General features: G+C 51.8%; 2 protein-coding genes and 1 pseudogene across 2 annotated transcripts; 1 reads left to right on the top strand and 2 right to left on the bottom strand.

Moving 5' to 3' along the window:
* Positions 1-2,148: 2,148 nt before the first annotated feature.
* LOC120763778 (gametocyte-specific factor 1-like) lies at positions 2,149-11,342 on the bottom strand. The gene is made up of 7 exons (XM_040087340.2): positions 11,145-11,342; positions 9,067-9,164; positions 8,445-8,571; positions 6,306-6,392; positions 5,578-5,638; positions 4,703-4,783; positions 2,149-3,914 (listed from the first exon to the last, which is right to left on the bottom strand). The coding sequence occupies exons 1-7, from the start codon at positions 11,164-11,166 to the stop codon at positions 3,863-3,865; spliced, it is 528 nt and encodes a 175-aa protein (XP_039943274.1). The 5' UTR covers positions 11,167-11,342; the 3' UTR covers positions 2,149-3,862.
* A 2,506-nt stretch (positions 11,343-13,848) lies between these two features.
* LOC120763595 (feather keratin 1-like) lies at positions 13,849-15,405 on the bottom strand (annotated as a pseudogene).
* A 1,035-nt stretch (positions 15,406-16,440) lies between these two features.
* On the top strand, positions 16,441-17,220 carry LOC120763805 (feather keratin 1-like). Its single transcript, XM_040087370.1, has 2 exons — positions 16,441-16,518; positions 16,906-17,220. The coding sequence occupies exons 1-2, from the start codon at positions 16,441-16,443 to the stop codon at positions 17,218-17,220; spliced, it is 393 nt and encodes a 130-aa protein (XP_039943304.1).
* The last annotated feature ends 560 nt before the right edge of the window (positions 17,221-17,780 follow it).

The raw sequence follows: 17,780 nt of genomic DNA on the forward strand, positions 1-17,780 counted from the left end.
AAAACCAGTGAAATGGGGGTAAAGTATGAGCAGAACGGAGGGGGAGATAATGAGTGATAAGAGATGAAGACTGGGTGGGACTGAATTAATTTAGAAGGAAAATAGTGTAGGTAAGTACCAGAGGATGATTGTACTTGGCCCAAAGCCTGCTCAGTGCCTGCCTCTCCCTGTTCACTCTTCCTCAGGTTAACCCTGGAACGTCTGAGCACAAGGGGATGTGTTAAAAACCCACCTCCTTCAGCGCAACACGCAGCCCGTGGTGACGCTGCCCAGGGCTGGAAGCCTCAGCTGCGGGAGGAAAATGTCTCTTCCCGGGCCATAGGAGCTGTAGGTGTTGTGGTTCCCCAGCCCCATGTAAAAGGAAAAGCTCTGTCAGCTCCTGCCTCACTTTCTCTCCCCAAGGCCTGTGGGTGTTGGAGCCCTTCCCTCCCCAGCCCCTGAGCACTCCCTGCACCAGTCCTGGGGGATTCCTGGCACGGAGCTTCCCTCTTCCCCCCCAGGCATTGCTCAGCTCCTGTTCCACCACTCTTGGATATCTCTGTGCCTTGGCTTAGGGAGGGGAAGGGCCAAGAGAAAGGAAGAGAGATGGGAATAAGAGATCAGTTACATCAATGTTCTGGAAACGGGCAGCAGAAATCAAAGCCTGGAAGGACTGGAAATTCTCCTGGAGTTGCAAAATACAGGGCAGGAATATTGTCAGAGCCCTTGGCTGTGCTAGACACAGCAAAACGGAGCTGCTGCCTTGGGCCATTGTGTGTAGGGATGGGGTGAGGAAAGCCAAGGCACACATGGAACAGGATGCAGCAAGGGGCAGAGGTCAGAACAGAAAGGTCAAGGAGAGTGCAAGCTCCTGATGGAGCAGAAGGGAGAAATGGTGGCAAGGGACAGGGAGCTGGGAATGTCCAGCCTGGAGAAGAGAAGGCTCCCTGGAGACCTCAGAGCCCCTTCTAGTGCCTAAAGGCTTATAAAAAAAAGTGATAGGACAAGGGAACAGTTTTAAATTAAAAGCGGGGAGACTTAAGATTAGATGTTAGGAAAAAATTCTTCCCTGTGAGGGTGGGGAAGCCCTGGCACACGTTGCCCAGAGCCCTCGGGACTGCCCCTGGATCCCTGGCAGTGCCCAAGGCCAGGCTGGACAGGGCTTGGAGCAGCCTGGGGCAGTGGGAGGTGTCCCTGCCATGGCAGGGGTGGCACTGGATGGGCTTCAAGGTCCCTTCCAGCCAAGTCTGTGATTTTGACTCTACATCCCATCTGCTCCAGCCAGGACAGCCAGCCTCCAGGGAATGGGGTGAAGGCTCTGGCACTGCACAACCCACCCAGCACAAGAAAGTGAGGATTCAACAAAGGAGTATGTCACAGCAAAGTCCTTACTCTGTCACCAGGATGGAGGTGCTCTGTGACACATCTGAAAAAATATTCTGTGACCTGTGGCAGATACAAAACAAGCAGAGGGAGTCAGAGCTCAGTGACAGCCTGTCCTGGGATTGGAAACATTCCCAGTGCTGGGGGAGGCTCACTCAGCACTCCCAAAGCACTGCAGGAACAGCAGTCACAGCCCCCCTCCCCCTCTGGTCTCACTGCCCTTCACAGAGGCGGCAGATGCAGGATGTGCCCGAGGACACTGCCCAGAAGGATGTGGGATTTCAAGGCTCTGGGATGAGATCTCAGATGTCAGTCACAGCTGGGCGGCACCCACCCTAAACACAGACCCCATGGAGCCCCTCATTTCTTGTGGCCTGGGAGTGTTTGAAGTCACAACCACAACCCTCCAAGCCTGGTCCTTTCCAGACAGGCTGAGCTACTGGCTCCCCCCCAGACTGGGGGGACAATGTCACCCCAGTGTTAATAACGTGGAGGAGCTCTCCTCCTCCACAGCACAGACAGCTGTGGGCCCCAAGGAGGAGCAGCTTTCACCCACTGCCAATTAAAGGAGCTCTGTGTAATGGCGAGCAATTATGGCATTTACCTGTAAAATTGTAAAATTGTAGTGCTTTGGCCTACAAATCTTACAAACGAGCTGCTGCTGTCAAACCAGAAACAATCACAGCTGGTGTTTGTCACCACTTTCATTCCAAGTGACAAAAAATAAATGAAGGTGGAAAGGAGAGCTTCCCATGTTAGCATTTACTGACTCTAAAGACAAGCAGTTGTAGGGCATTTAAAACATTTTTATTCTAAATTCCCCAATGAGAACCTCAACATAAATTGACAGAATTTTAAACGAATTCTGATTTTGCATATTCCAGTCAACATGCATTGTTTTCTAGTGGTAGTATACAGATGGTGGAAATTCAGTCTGCAGAGGAAAATATTAAGGAATTACTTTTTCTAGACAAACACCACGTCTGGCTTCTTAATTCTTTACAGTTGTATATTGAGATCCCATTTTGTAATTTGCATGTTTAGAAATATACTGCTTGATCTGAACATTTTCAGTCCTAAACATGTATTTTTAGTGATTTAAACCATTCCTGCTCCCTTCCTTCCCTCCCCCAATACAGAACAGGTACCTAAGAGCTCTCAAACATGTTTTAAGCATTAGAAAATTGCAAAACTAATGAAAACTGGAAAAGCGTATCAGTGTCCTCCTGAAACTTCCCCTGTTTGGAGTTGTGTGTGATGCAAGGAACTTGCAGAGGATTCTCTGTTAAGGTCTGCCTGGGGAAGCCCCTCACACACAGGAGACCAAGGCAAGGCCTAAGGTGACAAAGGCAAGGCTGAAGGTGTGAGGGTGCAAAAGTGAAGGTCAGGATGCTCTCAAAGCAGTCTCTGCAAAGGACAACACAGTTTAAAACCCAACCTGAACACTTGCTATACTCCGAGTGGACAAACTCAGACTCCAACAAGATAAAAACAAAAAGCGCATGGCACAGAAAAAATACTTCCAAGTTTGGCTGCTCCAGATTATTTTAGTCTCAGCCTCTTCACAGACTGGAGAAACTCTCAGCACTTTGTGCTCTCCACGCTGTAACAGGCCCTCAAACACGACTCCTAGAGCCTCAGCTGCATTGCTGCAGCTCCCCAGCAAACAGCCAAAACTTCTCCCAAATGTCCAGCAGAAGCTCCACATAGTCCCTCTAGGCTTCCTGAGAACAGCAAGATGCTTAAGGCATAGGGTAGAAATTCCTGGAAGTTACTGTTGGGTGGTTCCTGACTTCCACTGAAATTGGACTGTAGCAGTTTCTGCTGTGCCAGGCCTGAATTCTCCCAAATCTGCCATTCCTGCAGGACATTGCCCCTCCCATTCCTGCATCCCTCTGTTTGCAGTTAGCACTGACCACGAGCACCCAAGCGGCTCCTCCACGGGCACAAAGGTTTTAAAGTGTCAAGTGAAGGAACAAGATTCTGGGGGGGTATTTTCAGCTCCTCAAACTGTTGTTTCCCACTATCACTTCTCTAATTAGGAACATAATCAGATCCTATCTCCCCTGCTTAAAATAACTTACTCAGTCCCCACTCCTTAAAATCCTTCTGAAGGGTCTTCTACTGTTTCCCCATCTCTGGAGCACACAGAACAGTCTCAGAGATCTCACAGATCATTCCCTGTTACAAAAAACAGAGACTTGCCAATTACGATGTTCCTCCTGTTCACAGGGAGTTACCATGACCCAGGGCTGGGCAGGGAAGGTTTCTGAGTCTGTGTAATTTTATCAGGAACAGTAACAAAATTCACCAAGTAAAGGTGAGAGTAACTTTTAAAACAAGTGGTTGGGGGAAACTTTTGGCAAGCAAGGACAGTTTCACATGTTCAAACATTGCAAGAAACACATAATGCAACAAAAGCCAAGTGTAGAGTCCTGCCATCAGGTGCAGAGCATGTCTGTCATCTGCAGGAGCTCTCCTGTCCAAGTCAGGGACACACTTACTTCTGGAGCAAAACCAAGTTCCAGGGGGAGGGACTAATTGTCCGAATTCTGGAAAGGATAAGATACAATTTTTGCATGAGATGGACAAAAATACAACAACTTCTCCCACTCCCCCAAGGGACAGTGGCCTCTGCAGAGGCAGCACTTGACTACAACTAACATTTCAGTTTGGTTTGCCGGACTGAGCCCAACACTGTGGCAATTGCACAATCCCTGGCTGTGCAGGAGCTGCGTCTGCAGCGCCCTGAGAGCATCAGGTTTAGTTGCTCCCAGTGAGAATCAGGACAATCATTCCTCAAAGCATCTTTAAGCTGTTGCTTTGCTGTTAAAGGCAAATAAAAGTCTTTGATGTCAGCATTAGACACTTCCCCACAGGGAGCTCCTTCTGCCCCTCCCCAGACGGAATTTGACAGCTTCTTCCCCCAGTGGTGCTGGTTTAAGGAGCCTCTTTCACCCCAGCTCTGCCTTAGCTGGGCCTGAAAGTGAACAGAGCACAAAGCAAAGGAACAATTTGGTTTAAGTCAGGGCAGGGTGGGGGATGAAAGGGAATAATGGGGATGCTGTGGAAGGGCATGTTTAGAGAGACAGCAAACGTGGCCAGGAAGCAGCTCTGCCTAACCTGGGCCACAGGAACGGAGCAAGGAAAGAGCAGAGGATGCTTCAAAGGAAGGACACAGAGCAGCACATTCCCTCAGAAGCTGCTCTCAAGAAGCAGCTGCTCAATACAACCCCTCCTGTCCATGCATTGGGAGCCATGAAGTGCTGCTAGAGCCAGAGAGTTCAGAAGCTGTCCCCAGCTCTGGACTGGGTGCCAAAGGCGCATGCTCAGTACTCACAGTCCTGCAGGCATGGTGTACGGGAGGGTCTCAGGGGACCGCATCCGTGGGGGCAAGGAGTTGTTCTGGTCACTGATGGTGCTGGAATTAAGTGACTTTGGTTACTTCTGGCAAATGCACTGGCTCACATGAATGCAATTCACTGCAGCAAGGCCCTGGGGGATGGTGCTGTGCCGCCATGCTGGTGGTGCTGAGGAGAGCTGGATGTGCTCTGAACACTCCAAGGTCTTTTACATAAGAGTCTGACAGGTGGAACCAGGCAGTGCTGCTGTCAGCCACTATGGAAGAGCTCACACAGAACTCATCCTGCCAGGGGCAGGATTATTGCTGAACTGTAAATAAACCTTAAAACACCTCAGGCAGTTCTGGTGGTGCCACCACATCCCACAGCCAGCCAGGGCAGCCCCTTCCTGTTCACCGAGCTTCTCGCTCCCCCTGCCCCAAACTCTGACCACACTTTAGAAATGGCGTGAGGGGAGGATTCTGCTGACACAGGGCCCAACTCCAGCACATCTGCCAGGCCCCAGGAGGCAGGAGCTCACAAGGGATCTCCCAAGGACTCAGAGAGACCACAAGTGTGACCACCTTTCTCCCTGTACAATGCCCAGATATCCATCAGTCCCCAAACACAGACCATGGGCAGGAAGAGCAGCCTGCCACAGGCACACAGGAGCAGTATCTGAGCTCCTGAGAGTTTCCTTCTCTGGTCCAGGCCATATGAGGAACCAGGTCACACTGAACCAGCAGCATCTCCCCTCCCAGGGCTGTACAGCAGCAAAGGGAGCTCCTGTCCAGCCATCAAGGTGAGGCTGGGAAATGGCTGCAATATTTGTTTAAACAACACTGGTGTAAAGAATCAAACTTGCATTCCCGACCTGTTTAGGGCAGAGTTGATCACACCCCACACGAAAGGAGAATCAGATCCCTCCAGCAACTCTGTGAAAAAAAAGCAGATGTTCTGGCTCAGAACCAAGAAACCCCAGAAACCATCATCAGATCAGCAGCTTAAATGGCTTCCCACTGCCAGAGGGCAGGGATGTGTGGGATACTGGGAAGGAATTGTTCCCTGTGAGGATGGGAAGGCCCTGGCCCAGAGCAGCTGTGGCTGTCCCTGGATCCCTGGAAGTGTGCAAGGCCAGGCTGGATGGGACTTGCAGCAGCCTGGGACAGTGGAAGGTGTCCCTGCCCATAGAATGAGATGAGCTTTAAGGTACCATTCAAACCATTCAGGGATTCTGTGATTCTATGATCAGGAATATCTCTGTCATATTTTTACACGCTCAAAAGGGAGAAAAGTTGACCTATGAGGAATGTGTCTGCTTCACTGAAGAACACGTTTCCATTGCTATCACTGCACATAAGGTACAAAAGCAGGAAGGGATGCTTGGAAATCTCTCCCCATGCTCATTGTGGCAGGCATTTTGGATTTTCTCTATACCAAGCCAAGCCTGCTGGGTGGAGAGATTCACGTTCACATGAACGAGCACAAGCAAAGTGTCCTCCAAGGCAGCCCTGAGTGAACAGCACCCCTGGCCTCACAATGTTCCCAGACGAGCTGGAGGACATGGCAAGGAAGAAGGCAGCAGATGCGGAAGTTCCTCACCTGTTTCCCAGTCTTCATGACATGGAGGTGCCTGCCACGTGCTCCCATTACTCAGGTGCTCCTGTGGGGGCTCACAGGACTGGCTCACTTCGGGAAGAGAGAAAACACAGTGACCAGCAGTCCTTAAATCCATTAAACACTTTGGCTCAAGCTGTAAAACATCTCTGGGCTTTAGAGGAAGCCCCACCAATGCAAACAGGTTGGGGACAGCTGAAATCCAGCAACTTCAAATTTGCCTTTTTCAAGGAAAAAGAAGACTCTGCTCCCTGGAACTTTGAGCAGGAAAGCTGAAGAGGAAACCTGCTGACATGGATGTAAGCATCGCTGCCTGTGCACTTCTACAGAAGACAGAAAACTGTGTCCCCTGTGGTGTGCAAGAGTTAAAGGGTTCTGCAAGAGGAGCAGCCCATCCTTGTGGCCATTAATGAATCCCACTCCTTCCAGAGGCGCTTCCTGCATGGTTTTGGGTAAAACCCTTCTATTCAACCAGCCTTGTAACAAAATACATACAAAGCCTACCCAGAGCATCTGCCATATTGCTGGAGGTTAGGTTTGTTTCATTTTACTTACGGATTTTTTCCCATAAATTGCTAGGAGACTTAACTGCTGGGTACTTGTTGGTGCTTGACCAAAACAAAGAGGTGGCCAAAAGTCGGGAGAGGAGTGTGGCACTGGGTTACACTGCTTTTGTCTCTGGGAATTTCCCTCGGAGGGGGAAGATAGAGTTTTGGGGGCAGGTAAAGGACAGGGGTGGAGGCAGTCACAGGGCATTGTTCTCAGCATTTTCAGAGAGGATGGCCAGGCTGTTGCTTGCTGCTGAGTTCACTGTCACCAAGTCGGGTCCTGGGAAATCTACCACCATCTGCTCGTGTGCCCAGGAATTCTGAGCTCGCCTCTTCCTGCCCTGCCGGGCTGGCCCTGTCCCGCCGTCCCCGTCCCCTCGGCGCTGCTTTGAGGTTTTTCGCTAAGCTGTGGCTCCGCACCCCCTGCCCTGCCGGGACATCCCACCCTGCCTGCCGGGGACACCGCCGAGTTTCTGACAGATCTCATCCACCAGCCCGGGATTTTCCACTGTTCCAGCTTGGTGCTCCCGGAGTTCCACAGGGGCACCGAGATCAGACTGCCCCAGGCTTTGTGAAACAAAGGCCCTCGAGGTTCCTGGTTCTGTTCTGTTGTTAATGCTGTAGTTGTTGTTCCTTTGCCTTGTTATATATACTAGTAAATAACTGTTATTCCTATCCCCATATCTTTGCCTGAGAGCCCACCTAATATTCAAAATGATAACAATTTGGAGGAATAGGGTTTGAATTCTCCATTCCAAGGGAGGCCCTGCCCTCCCTAGCAGACACCTGTCTTTCAGCCTAAGACACATATTCTCAAGAAACTGCCCGTAATATATGATATAAAATAATTCGTGCTTGTAAAATAAAGATTCCAGAAAGTAAAGAAATTGAAAAAAGCAAGGGCAGGGAAAGAGACTGATTTGCAATTGTGAAGTGGGCAGAGGCAAAAAAAAGGAAGGACCTGATTTGCAATAGAAAAGAGTGACTTCGAACAGAGATGGGCCTTTATCAGGGAGGAGTCCGGCGACACCCCGACGATGAGTACCCGATATGCATCTATGATAAGGACAATCTGCATCGTCAAGGGTGTGCATCTCAAGGATAAACTGAGATAAGCGTTCATCTCTTCCCAGAAACTGTTTTGTCGAGCCAACAGAAAAGAAAAGAAAAGAGACTGCGTGAATATGCAAAGGGAGCAAGAGGGACAGAAAAGAATAGAAAAAGCTCTGCCTTAGTCTAAAAACTGTATGAAAACTGGCCCCAGAGACAGACTTGGTGAACAAAGGGGATTTTGGAGCAATAAAAAGTTCAAATCTGTGTTCACCCAGTGCCAATCCTGGGCTCGACACTTTCTTTTGATTGTGGCTTTCCAAGACTGATTGTCGTCGCACAATAAAATCTGTTTTAACTATGAATTTGGCTACTTTATTTATAACGTTGCCCAATAAAGCCAAGAAAATGAGAGTAAGTTTCCCTAAAGCTGCTGTGTCACACAAAACTACAACCATTTGCCTCCCATTTTTGGGTTATTCCACGAGGAGACCTCAGTCCCCAGGGTGCACAGGGGTTCTCTTACCCACATCTTGCTCCATGAAGGCTTTGTCACTGCACTTCATGATGTGGTCGCCGAGGTCGGCCTTTGGAACCAGGTGACGAGCGTTGAAGGGGCATGTGGCCAATTTCTTTGCAATTTCAGGGTTGCTCTGCACAAGGGAAAACCAAAATTATGAGCCACATCTCTCAAATTTACTTGCCTCTTGTTGATACATAGGAAAAAAAATGGGGATATTTGTGGTGTTGCTTTAAAAAATACAGTAATAAACAAGAAATTGCAATGTATTGGTCAGACAGTCACTAAATACAAAAGGGGAAATGAACATGACTTTTCTTCCAAACACAATTCAAACACTGAGCCACCCTGACTGAAGTGGAACACACCCTCAGCAAACTCCCTACAGTTCCCTGCAGTGCTGGCAAGACAACTGCACGGCTTACAGCACAAATGAAACCAGTTTAAAACCAGCAGGGGAGAGACATCAGGCAAATCTAAACCCTTCAGATTACTTTAACTAAGTGGGCACACAGGCAGAGAAGTTCTGTAAACCTTTTAGAAGAGCCAGGGAGCTGGCAGCATTCCACCTGGGTTTCCATTATGGCAGGCACCAGTTCTAGTGGCAAAAGTCAGCTGTGCAGCTCACCTCCTTACACTTCACCAGGTGATAGGGAAACCGCCGTGCTCTGATCCAATGGTGTTTCACCAACGGGCACTGGATTAACCTCTCTGGATCAAACTCATCTGATGGAACAGGAGAACAGGGAAGAGCGTCTGGTTAGGGAGACAAGAATCACTCACAGTGCACAGGGGAAAACCCCACACCACCACATCAGGGCCGTGGTCTGAGGGTGTTAAACCAGTTGGTCTTAGTTTGAAACCATTCATTAAGGCAGGCACCTGCTTTGCATAAGCAAATTAATTAAATTTGAAGTTCTCCTAACTGGGACATTAGTTAAAACAGCAGAGTCAGCACCACCGAGCATAATAACTCTTTAGGTTACCTTATTAGGGAGGCAACTACTCTTACTCCAAGAGAAAGCCAGCAGCACTTTCCAGCTCTCCTGGAGGAGGATCAGTGGGATCATGTCACACCCACCGATGCCTTCAGCACCTGAACCAAATCTTTTTTCCATCAACAGCTTGTTCTGCTGGAGGCAGGATGTGAAGGCACTGCATTACATCCTGGAGTGTGCCTAACACGGTACATGAGACTCTGAATGAAGCTTTTAATCATCTCATTATTTAGGAGCTGAGGCATTACTAAAGCAGCAAAAACACTGAGGAACAAACATACTGAACATGAAGCAGTGTGAATCCATGCATACATAATTGTCTATAAAACGTATTAAAATATAAATATTAATAAATATGCATGTTCTCAGGGAGGAAGAGAGGCAGCCAGGAGGAGACACAAGGCACCACTGCTGCCTGTGGATCTGTCTGTGGGGTACACATCAGGGAGCCTGGGCTGCTCCCATCCTTTCTGCTCTGCCACTTTTGTTGCCCGGGCTTTCAGCACATTTAGGATTTGATTATACAGGAGCTAATCCAGCTCTAGGCACTGGCTGCTGCTGCCTCTGCCCTACTCTCTCACACTCGTGCTCCATCAGGCCCCAGGCTGGCAGCTGTTACAATGCTGTTCTAGAAGTCCCAAGGAGCAGAATTCATGCCGAGAGCCATTTGGAAAAGGAAGGGACAGACAGAGTCCTCGTTTCTATCTGGGCTGTGCAGTCCTGCTGCCTCTGAGCACCTCTCACCTCAACAGCCCACTCGGGGCATAAGAGCAGCTGAAAACCCACCTGGCTTTACACTGGCCCAGCTGCCCTTGGAAGAGCAGTCACAAGTGGTTTTGTCACCAAAAACGTTGTGAATAATAAAACACTCTAACACTAATTTCAGTATTGCAAAGCAGCATTACTCTATTCTGGCACCGGCTGCGTGGGGGATGGTCCTCCAAACATCCCGTCCTCCCTCCTGAGGAGGGTTTCTTCTCCTTGAATACATTCCAACTCAGGGGACTAGCCAAGATACAGCCTTTAGCAGGCACGCAGTCTTTATTCTCAAGGCCAGGATACCCACTTGTGCACATCAACCACGGATATATGTAAATACAGGATTAAGCACTGTCTGTTTAAGGAATTCACAAGACTAAACACTATTTGTTAGAGATTTTTCCAATGGCTTCTCTCTCCGAACTGGCTCCGCACAAGACCACGTGCATTGCCAGTGAAGGGAAAGGGCACCAGAGGAAGCGCAGAGCCCTCAGCACCAAACACCAGCAGCACAGAAGCGGCTCGGGAGGCCAAGGAGCTGTAATTTATACACGGCTGAAACCACCAAAGGCACCACAACAGTGCCACGTGCAGGGAGATCCTTGTGCCGGTCCCTGTCCACACTGCATGGAACGGATCCCAAACCCGCCGTGTCTCCCGCCGAGGCGGCAGACGTGGGTGGAAGCCATGTTCAAACCAAAGAAAGTCGCTTTATTCAGGCCGGACCTCACCCTCGCCAGCTGCACCTGGTGTGGTGACCTGGGCTGGAATCACCGAGAGAGGACTCGGGGGCCCGCCCGGCTCGGGCATTGGGCATGGGAACAGACGCGGCCCGAGGGGAGTGACAGACCCGGCCCGACAGGGAACAGACCCCAGAGGCGCGAGTGCGGTCCCGACCCTGCCCGCAGCCGACGAGCGCTTTTCCCGTCCCTCCCCAACCAAGCCTCACCCACGTCCTCCTCGAACTCCATGCCGGGGCCGGGACGAGTCCGCTCTGGGGCCGGCTTTGAGGCTGGGCCGAGTCCGCTCCGGGACGAGATGGGGATCGGCTATGGGTCCTCGCTCTCCTCGGGGCGGGCTGCGGGGGGTGGCTGTGGGGCCGGGCCGGTTCCGCTGTGGGCACGGCGGTGGGGTCCGGCTCCGCCTCCACCTCGGGGCCGTCGGGGGGGCGGGCTGTGAGGCCGGGTCTGTTGTGAGGCTGGCTGTGGGGATGGCTGTGGGGCTAGGCTGCCTGTGGGGCCATGCTGTGGGGCTGGCTGTGGGGCCGGTTGTGGGGCTGGCTGTGGGGCCATGCTGTGGGGCTGGCTGTGGGGCCAGGCCGGCTGTGGGGCTGGCTGTGGGGCCATGCTGGCTGTGGGGCCAGGCCGGCTGTGGGGCTGGCTGTGGGGCCATGCTGTGGGGCCGGCTGTGGGGCCGGCTGTGGGGCCGGCTGTGGGGCCGGGCTGGCTGTGGGGCCGGGCTGGCTGTGGGGCTGGCTGTGGGGCCATGCTGGCTGTGGGGCCATGCTGGCTGTGGGGCTGGCTGTGGGGCCATGCTGGCTGTGGGGCTGGCTGTGGGGCCGTGCTGTGGGGCCGGCTGTGGAGCTGGCTGTGGGGCCATGCTGTGGGGCTGGCTGTGGGGCCATGCTGTGGGGCCGGCTGTGGAGCTGGCTGTGGGGCCATGCTGGCTGTGGGGCTGGGCTGGCTGTGGGGCCATGCTGTGGGGCCAGGCTGGCTGTTGTGCCATGCTGTGGAGCCGGGCCGGTGCCGCCCTTCCCGCCCAGCCGCGATCACCGCGGCACCGCCGCGCGCGTTGCGCCCGCCCGGTCGGACCCGGAGCCGCCGCTGGGCCCCGACCCCGGACCGGGACCCTGAAACCGCCCTGAGGTGTTGCGGAATGTTCAGCTGAAATAAACGCATTTAGGGTTTATTTTGGAGCCAGGCTTAGACGAATTCTGTTTTTGACTGGGACTGCCTGCAGCTTTAGGCGCTGGTTATGAACTGACCATGAACGGTGAATCAGAATTGTCGAGGTTGGAAGAGACCTTGTCTTGTCGATTAGCCTTGAAAGTATACAAAGATCACACATCAAAGAACATAATTTCTTAAGAAAACTTTACATACTCTATATTTTGCCACAGTAGCACACTGATGGTTTGAGTGCTCGGTCTTGTTTATCCTGTTCCAATGACTTACCACCCTTTCAGTGAAGAATTTTTCCTGAATAGCCAACCTAAACCCCTCCTGGAACAACTTCAGGCTGTTTTCACTCACTTTGTCCCTCGTTCCCTTGGGGCCGAGCCTGAGCCCTACCTAGCTGCTCCTTCCTGTCAGGGAGTTGGGGACAGTGAGAAGGTCTCCGTGAGTGTCCTTTTCTCCAGGCTGAGTCCCCCTCAGCTCCTCCTCATCAGACTTGTGCTCCAGTTGTTTCTTCTCCTCCCTGGACGATCCACACTCACAGCCCCCCTCTCCTCAGGGCAATCACCCTCTTTTGGAACTGACTTCGAATAAAGAGTCTCATACACGTGTGAACAAAAGGCACTGATGTTCAATCCCCTGATATCCTTTAGGGGAAGAAGACACACTAGAAGGTTTCCCACTGTTGTAGTTAGGGGTTACAGGACAAAGTTTTTCTGGCAATAGCCAGAAATTTGCCTAATTTAATTCCAGCATGTGATTGAAGGCTTAATGCTTAGTGTTATCAGTGCTCTCTGATAACAGCAAGACCAGAATCATCTTAAGGTACAACAGATAGTGTGTTTGTAGAATCATAACTATACATCAGGAGAACTGTGTAGGCTTCTCTTGAGTGGAAATACTAACAGAATACATTTTCAAGCACAGAGAAGCTTGCCTCTTCCAGTCCTGTCTGCAAAAATATGTAAAAAACTGTTTCCAGAAGCTTAAGACGAACTAAACCTGTCAATGCACACATGATCTGCAGTGGTGTTTTACTCATTTGCAAGGGCTGAAAAGGGCTCAGTACACTGCTCCATCCTTCCTACTGGGAATAATGAAGGCTCTCCATATGCCCCATGCACCCTTAACCTCCCCAGAGAAGCACCCTTCCTCCTGACTCTGTGTGTCTGGACTGACCACAGAGGCAGGGACCCTGCACAGAGAGTTAACAATTGTTGTGTGAACAATCACTGCACAAACATCCCTGAAATACCCTCCCAGAAACACCCCTGGCCAACACTGCGCTGCTTGGGCATCTTGGGATCGTGCCTGTAGGACAAAGGATGACACAGAGGCATGGGCTGGGATGCAGCAGAAATTTAATGTGTCAGAAGAAATAAACAGGTCAATCCAAAAGAGGAATCCAGTGCAGGAAGCACAAGGAGCAGATGAGAGTTTGTGTCACACAGCTGTGGCAGAGATGGCAGCAGGTGTCCATCTGCCTGATCAGAGAGAGAGCAGGGCCAGCAGGTTCTCCCCTGGATGGCTGTGTGGAGCTCACAGCCCTGGGGAACACAAGGCGAGTTGGACACAGGAGGGAAAGGAGGGAGTGGCAGAGGGCAGAGGCAGGGATGGGCTGTGCTTCCCAAGAGTCCTTCTGCAAGGGCTGCTGGGGTTGCTCAGCCCCTCAGGAAGCAACAAGCCCACGCTGCGTCCCCAGGGCGGTTCCATCCTGGCAGTGCCTGGGTTCCTTCCCCAGGGCCACGGCCAGCAGCTTTAGCAGGGGAGGCACCTCGTGCCACAGAGGCCACTGCCCAAGCCAGAGAGGCCAAAGCCCCCAGAGTTGATGGGCACTCCCTGAGAGCTGAGGATGCTGCCAACAGCAGCAGAGGTGGAGGATCCCACGGCGGTGTTCTGTGGGAAGGAGCTGAGGATGGGGCCGGGCAGGGTCACCAGCACAGCAGGCGGCTCAATGACAACGGTGGAGTCCTGGCACTGCCTGACACAGGGCTCATTGCAGCTGTTGGCCAGCGGGGTGGGGCCGCAGGGCTGGCAGGGCCGGCACGGGCTGTAGCAGGACATGTCTTGGGGCTGCACGTGCACCTGTGAGACAGGGAAGGGGGAAGCAGAGCACAAGGAGGGGGTGAGGATCAGCCTGTCACTCCACAATGAGAGACCAAAGGCATGAACTGGACACGAGCCTTGGGGGCTGTCTAGAGAGACACAAAGGCTTCTCCTTTCCTCAGAAGAACTAAGAGCTACCCAAGGAAGATCCCTGTCTGGTCCATAGCTCTGGAGACACCTCAGACAAATCCCAGCCTTTCCCCATGTTACATCTTCTGTCTCCTTCCTATTCCCATGTCAGAAATCCATATGGCACAGAAAAGCATGTATAGACTGAGAAATCCTGTGGGAGAGGGAGAAGGATGAGAAAAAGCTTCAGACTCACCTTGTTCTCAAGGAGGTGAGAGGAGTGAATGAGAGAGTGAGGAGAAGGGCCCATTTTTATACTCCTCCTGCAATGCCCCAGGCCCACAGTCACTGCACAAGGACAGTAATTTTCCTGCAGACTCACCTCAAAGCAAAACATTCTACCCAATGGCACAGACTGTGGTTTGGTTTCCATCCATGCTGCCATTTAATTTCCTCATTTCTGACATTCCCACTAAGTTATGGAGGCTTCTATCATGTAGTGGGATGAGAACTCCAAGGATTCCTTGTGCAGGAACACATTAGTATGGGCAGGAATCAAGCTTCAAGTTGACCCATGTGTAGTTCTGTACTTCCTTACTGCCTGAGGGATGTGTTGACTCTTGGGACAGCGCCTTCTCTTCCCCCTCTCTTCACTCCATGATGCACTTTGGCCGCACCCTTTGCACCCTGACCTGGACAATGTCCTGCCACACACTGTCAATTCTGGGAACATCCTGAAGCTGTGGCTGTGCTGCCAAGCAGGTCAGGCCGAGGGCAGTGGCATTTGGGCTGCCTGGAGCTGTGGGTCTGGGCACAGCCCAGTGCTCAGAGATGGTTTTCCAGGGTTTTGGATAGAGCTGCCCTTGCAGGAAGGGAATTCAGCCCTGCCTGGGACAAAGCCTGCAGACATCACGCACTCCTGTCTTGGCCTCACACCAAAATTAGAGTGTGACTCGCCATGGGTCAGGAGAGTCTCACTTTGGAGATTTGCCTACTGAAGGCATTCCCTTGCCCTCCTGGGACGCGTCCCAGCTGCCTTGTGTCTGCAGGGCAGGGAAGTGCATCAGTCCTTGGTGTAGTTTGAAAGCTGGTTTTACATCCAGGGCCCTTCTGAGCACACCTCGTTCCTAAGCACTGCATGTTGGATTTTGTTGTGATTTCCTCTATCGCCTTTTCAGATACCGAGGCAAGTCTGACTGGCCTGTTATTCCTTGACTCCCCTTTCATGCCTCTCTTGAAGACAAGACATTCACTGGCTTTCTTCCAATTCTCAGAAGCATTCTGTGGTCACTCTGACTTTCAAAGGGAGTTGAGAAAGGCTTTCTACTGACACCAACGAACACATAACATCAATTTACACGCACTCATTTCATACCAGTGTGTTTGAACGTTCCCCCATCGGATCCTGTTCTGCTTGGGGAAGTCTTTTCTGTTCCAGTTGTTCCAAGGAGTACCAGGAGCTTCAGTTTCCTGACAGCAATTCCTGACGGTGCAGACCAAGGACAGGAACCTTGGAGGATGTCCCTTTTTCCTGCAGCCCCTGCCCTCAGAGAAGCTGGGGCTGCCTGTGTCCAAGGCTCCCTTTAGTGAGGACCTGTCTGGAGAACCTTCCTGTTGCCCTTCCATGTGCTTTGCCTGATTCAATTCCAGATGGGCTTTGGCTTTCCTAATGCCAGGCAAACATCCCCTCGAGAGCAAAGGGCATCAAAAGGAAGAGAGCTGGAACATAGGCACAGCCTGGCTACCTGGAGATGCCGCAGCTCATGACCCTTGCAGAGGGCAGAGAGGGAAAAGAAAGAAGCAAGTGAAATGTCCAGAAAAAGTGGATTATTTGGATGCTCTCGGATGTGTGCAGTGGGAGACAGGGCCTCTTCCTGCAAGGGGTATTGCAAAGAGTTGCTTTTTACTGCCCTAAACCAACAATCCCTGCCTTCATCCAGCACTCGGATCATGTGCTCTCACTGACATGGCTCTGCCTAGAATATCCTTTGGCTTCTCATCACAGAACATGAAAGGATCCTGCAATGCAGGGCAGGAATGTCAGAAATGAGGAAATTAAATGGCAAGGTAGATGGAAACAAAATGTGAATCGATGCCACTGTGTGGGATATTGTCCTTTGAAGATGAGTCTGTTGAAAAATTACCACCCTTGTGCAGGACTGTGGGCCTGGGGCAATGCAAGAGCTGTATAAAAGCAGGTTCTCCTCCTCACTCTCACATTCACTCCTCTCACCTCCATCTCCTTGGAACAAGGTGAGTGAGAAGCCCATTCTCCATTTCTCCTTCTCCTCTGGGATTTCTCTGCACATTTCTCTGCACATTTCTCTGCACATACCTGTGACTTTGTCCCATGCAAGACCTTGCAGATGCTTTTTGTGAGAGGAGGAGAGGACTGGGAGGTGTGGGACTTCTGGGTCTTGGCAGAAGTATTGCCCCAGTTTTGGGCTGGTTGGGGATGTCCCTGGGCTTGAGCTCTTGGTGGGATTTGTGTGAGGGGAGGAGCCCATGTGCCTCCAGAACCAGCCTTCAACTCTCATTCCCACCTCATGCCTTGGCTCGCTCATGGTGGGTGACAGCTGGATCCTTACCCACTCCTTGTGATTTGCTTCTCTCTTCTCTCTCTGCCAGGTGCACGTGCAGCCCCAAGACATGTCCTGCTACAGCCCGTGCCGGCCCTGCCAGCCCTGCGGCCCCACCCCGCTGGCCAACAGCTGCAATGAGCCCTGTGTCAGGCAGTGCCAGGACTCCCATGTGGCCATCCAGCCCTCGCCCGTGCTGGTGACCCTGCCCGGCCCCATCCTCAGCTCCTTCCCTCAGAACACCGCCGTGGGATCCTCCACCTCTGCTGCTGTTGGCAGCATCCTCAGCTCTCAGGGAGTGCCCATCAACTCTGGGGGCTTTGGCCTCTCTGGCTTGGGCAGTGGCCTCTGTGGCACGAGGTGCCTCCCCTGCTAAAGCTGCTGCCTGCACTGTGGCCTCCTCCTGGATCCCTCTCTTCTCCCTCTTTTGACTCATTAAAGTCTGCTGCATCCCAGCCCATGCCTTTGTGTCATCCTTTGCCCTGCAGACACTCTCCCAGGGCAGAGAGGTTGCCCAGGGCTGTTTCTGGGAGGGGTTGTTGGGGCTGGTTTTGCACTGGCTGTCATCACAGGCTGGCACTGCGTGTGCTCAGTGTGCACTGAGGGACCCTCTGGGTTTTGAATCTTTCTGCCTCTTTGGGGCAGGATAGAATTTCCCTGCATTGTCCACATTGTCCAAACAGCCACTCTCTTTGCACTTCTTTCCCTTTTCCTTCCTCAGCTCAACACTGTGACACAAGTGCTCAGCAGTGAATGTTTCACTGACCAGACAGAGGTGCTGCATTCCCATCAGACTCTGGCAGATCCCATGGATCTGAAAGTTTTCTGAAAGGGAGGGCAGAGTGCATTGGGCTGCCTTCTCACAAACCCGTGCTATCATGGGATAACAGAACAGGTTTTGTTGGAAGAGATTATTAAAGATTATTTAGTCTTACC

This window comes from Hirundo rustica, chromosome 27 (assembly GCF_015227805.2).
Source record: "Hirundo rustica isolate bHirRus1 chromosome 27, bHirRus1.pri.v3, whole genome shotgun sequence".
Lineage (NCBI taxonomy): Eukaryota > Metazoa > Chordata > Aves > Passeriformes > Hirundinidae > Hirundo > Hirundo rustica.

Excerpts from the sequence above, each read along its gene's own strand:
- LOC120763778 (XM_040087340.2), bottom strand. The coding sequence starts at position 11,166 with ATGGAGTTCGAGGAGGACGTGG. Across the intron at positions 6,393-8,444 it reads CTTCATGGAGCAAGATGTGG|TGAGCCAGTCCTGTGAGCCC; the intron begins GTAAGAGAACCC and ends CTCTTCCCGAAG. Across the intron at positions 5,639-6,305 it reads TCATGAAGACTGGGAAACAG|AGTTGCTGGAGGGATCTGAT; the intron begins GTGAGGAACTTC and ends TTTTTTTCACAG.
- LOC120763805 (XM_040087370.1), top strand. The coding sequence starts at position 16,441 with ATGCAAGAGCTGTATAAAAGCAGGTTCTCCTCCTCACTCTCACATTCA. Across the intron at positions 16,519-16,905 it reads CTCCATCTCCTTGGAACAAG|CCCCAAGACATGTCCTGCTA; the intron begins GTGAGTGAGAAG and ends GTGCACGTGCAG.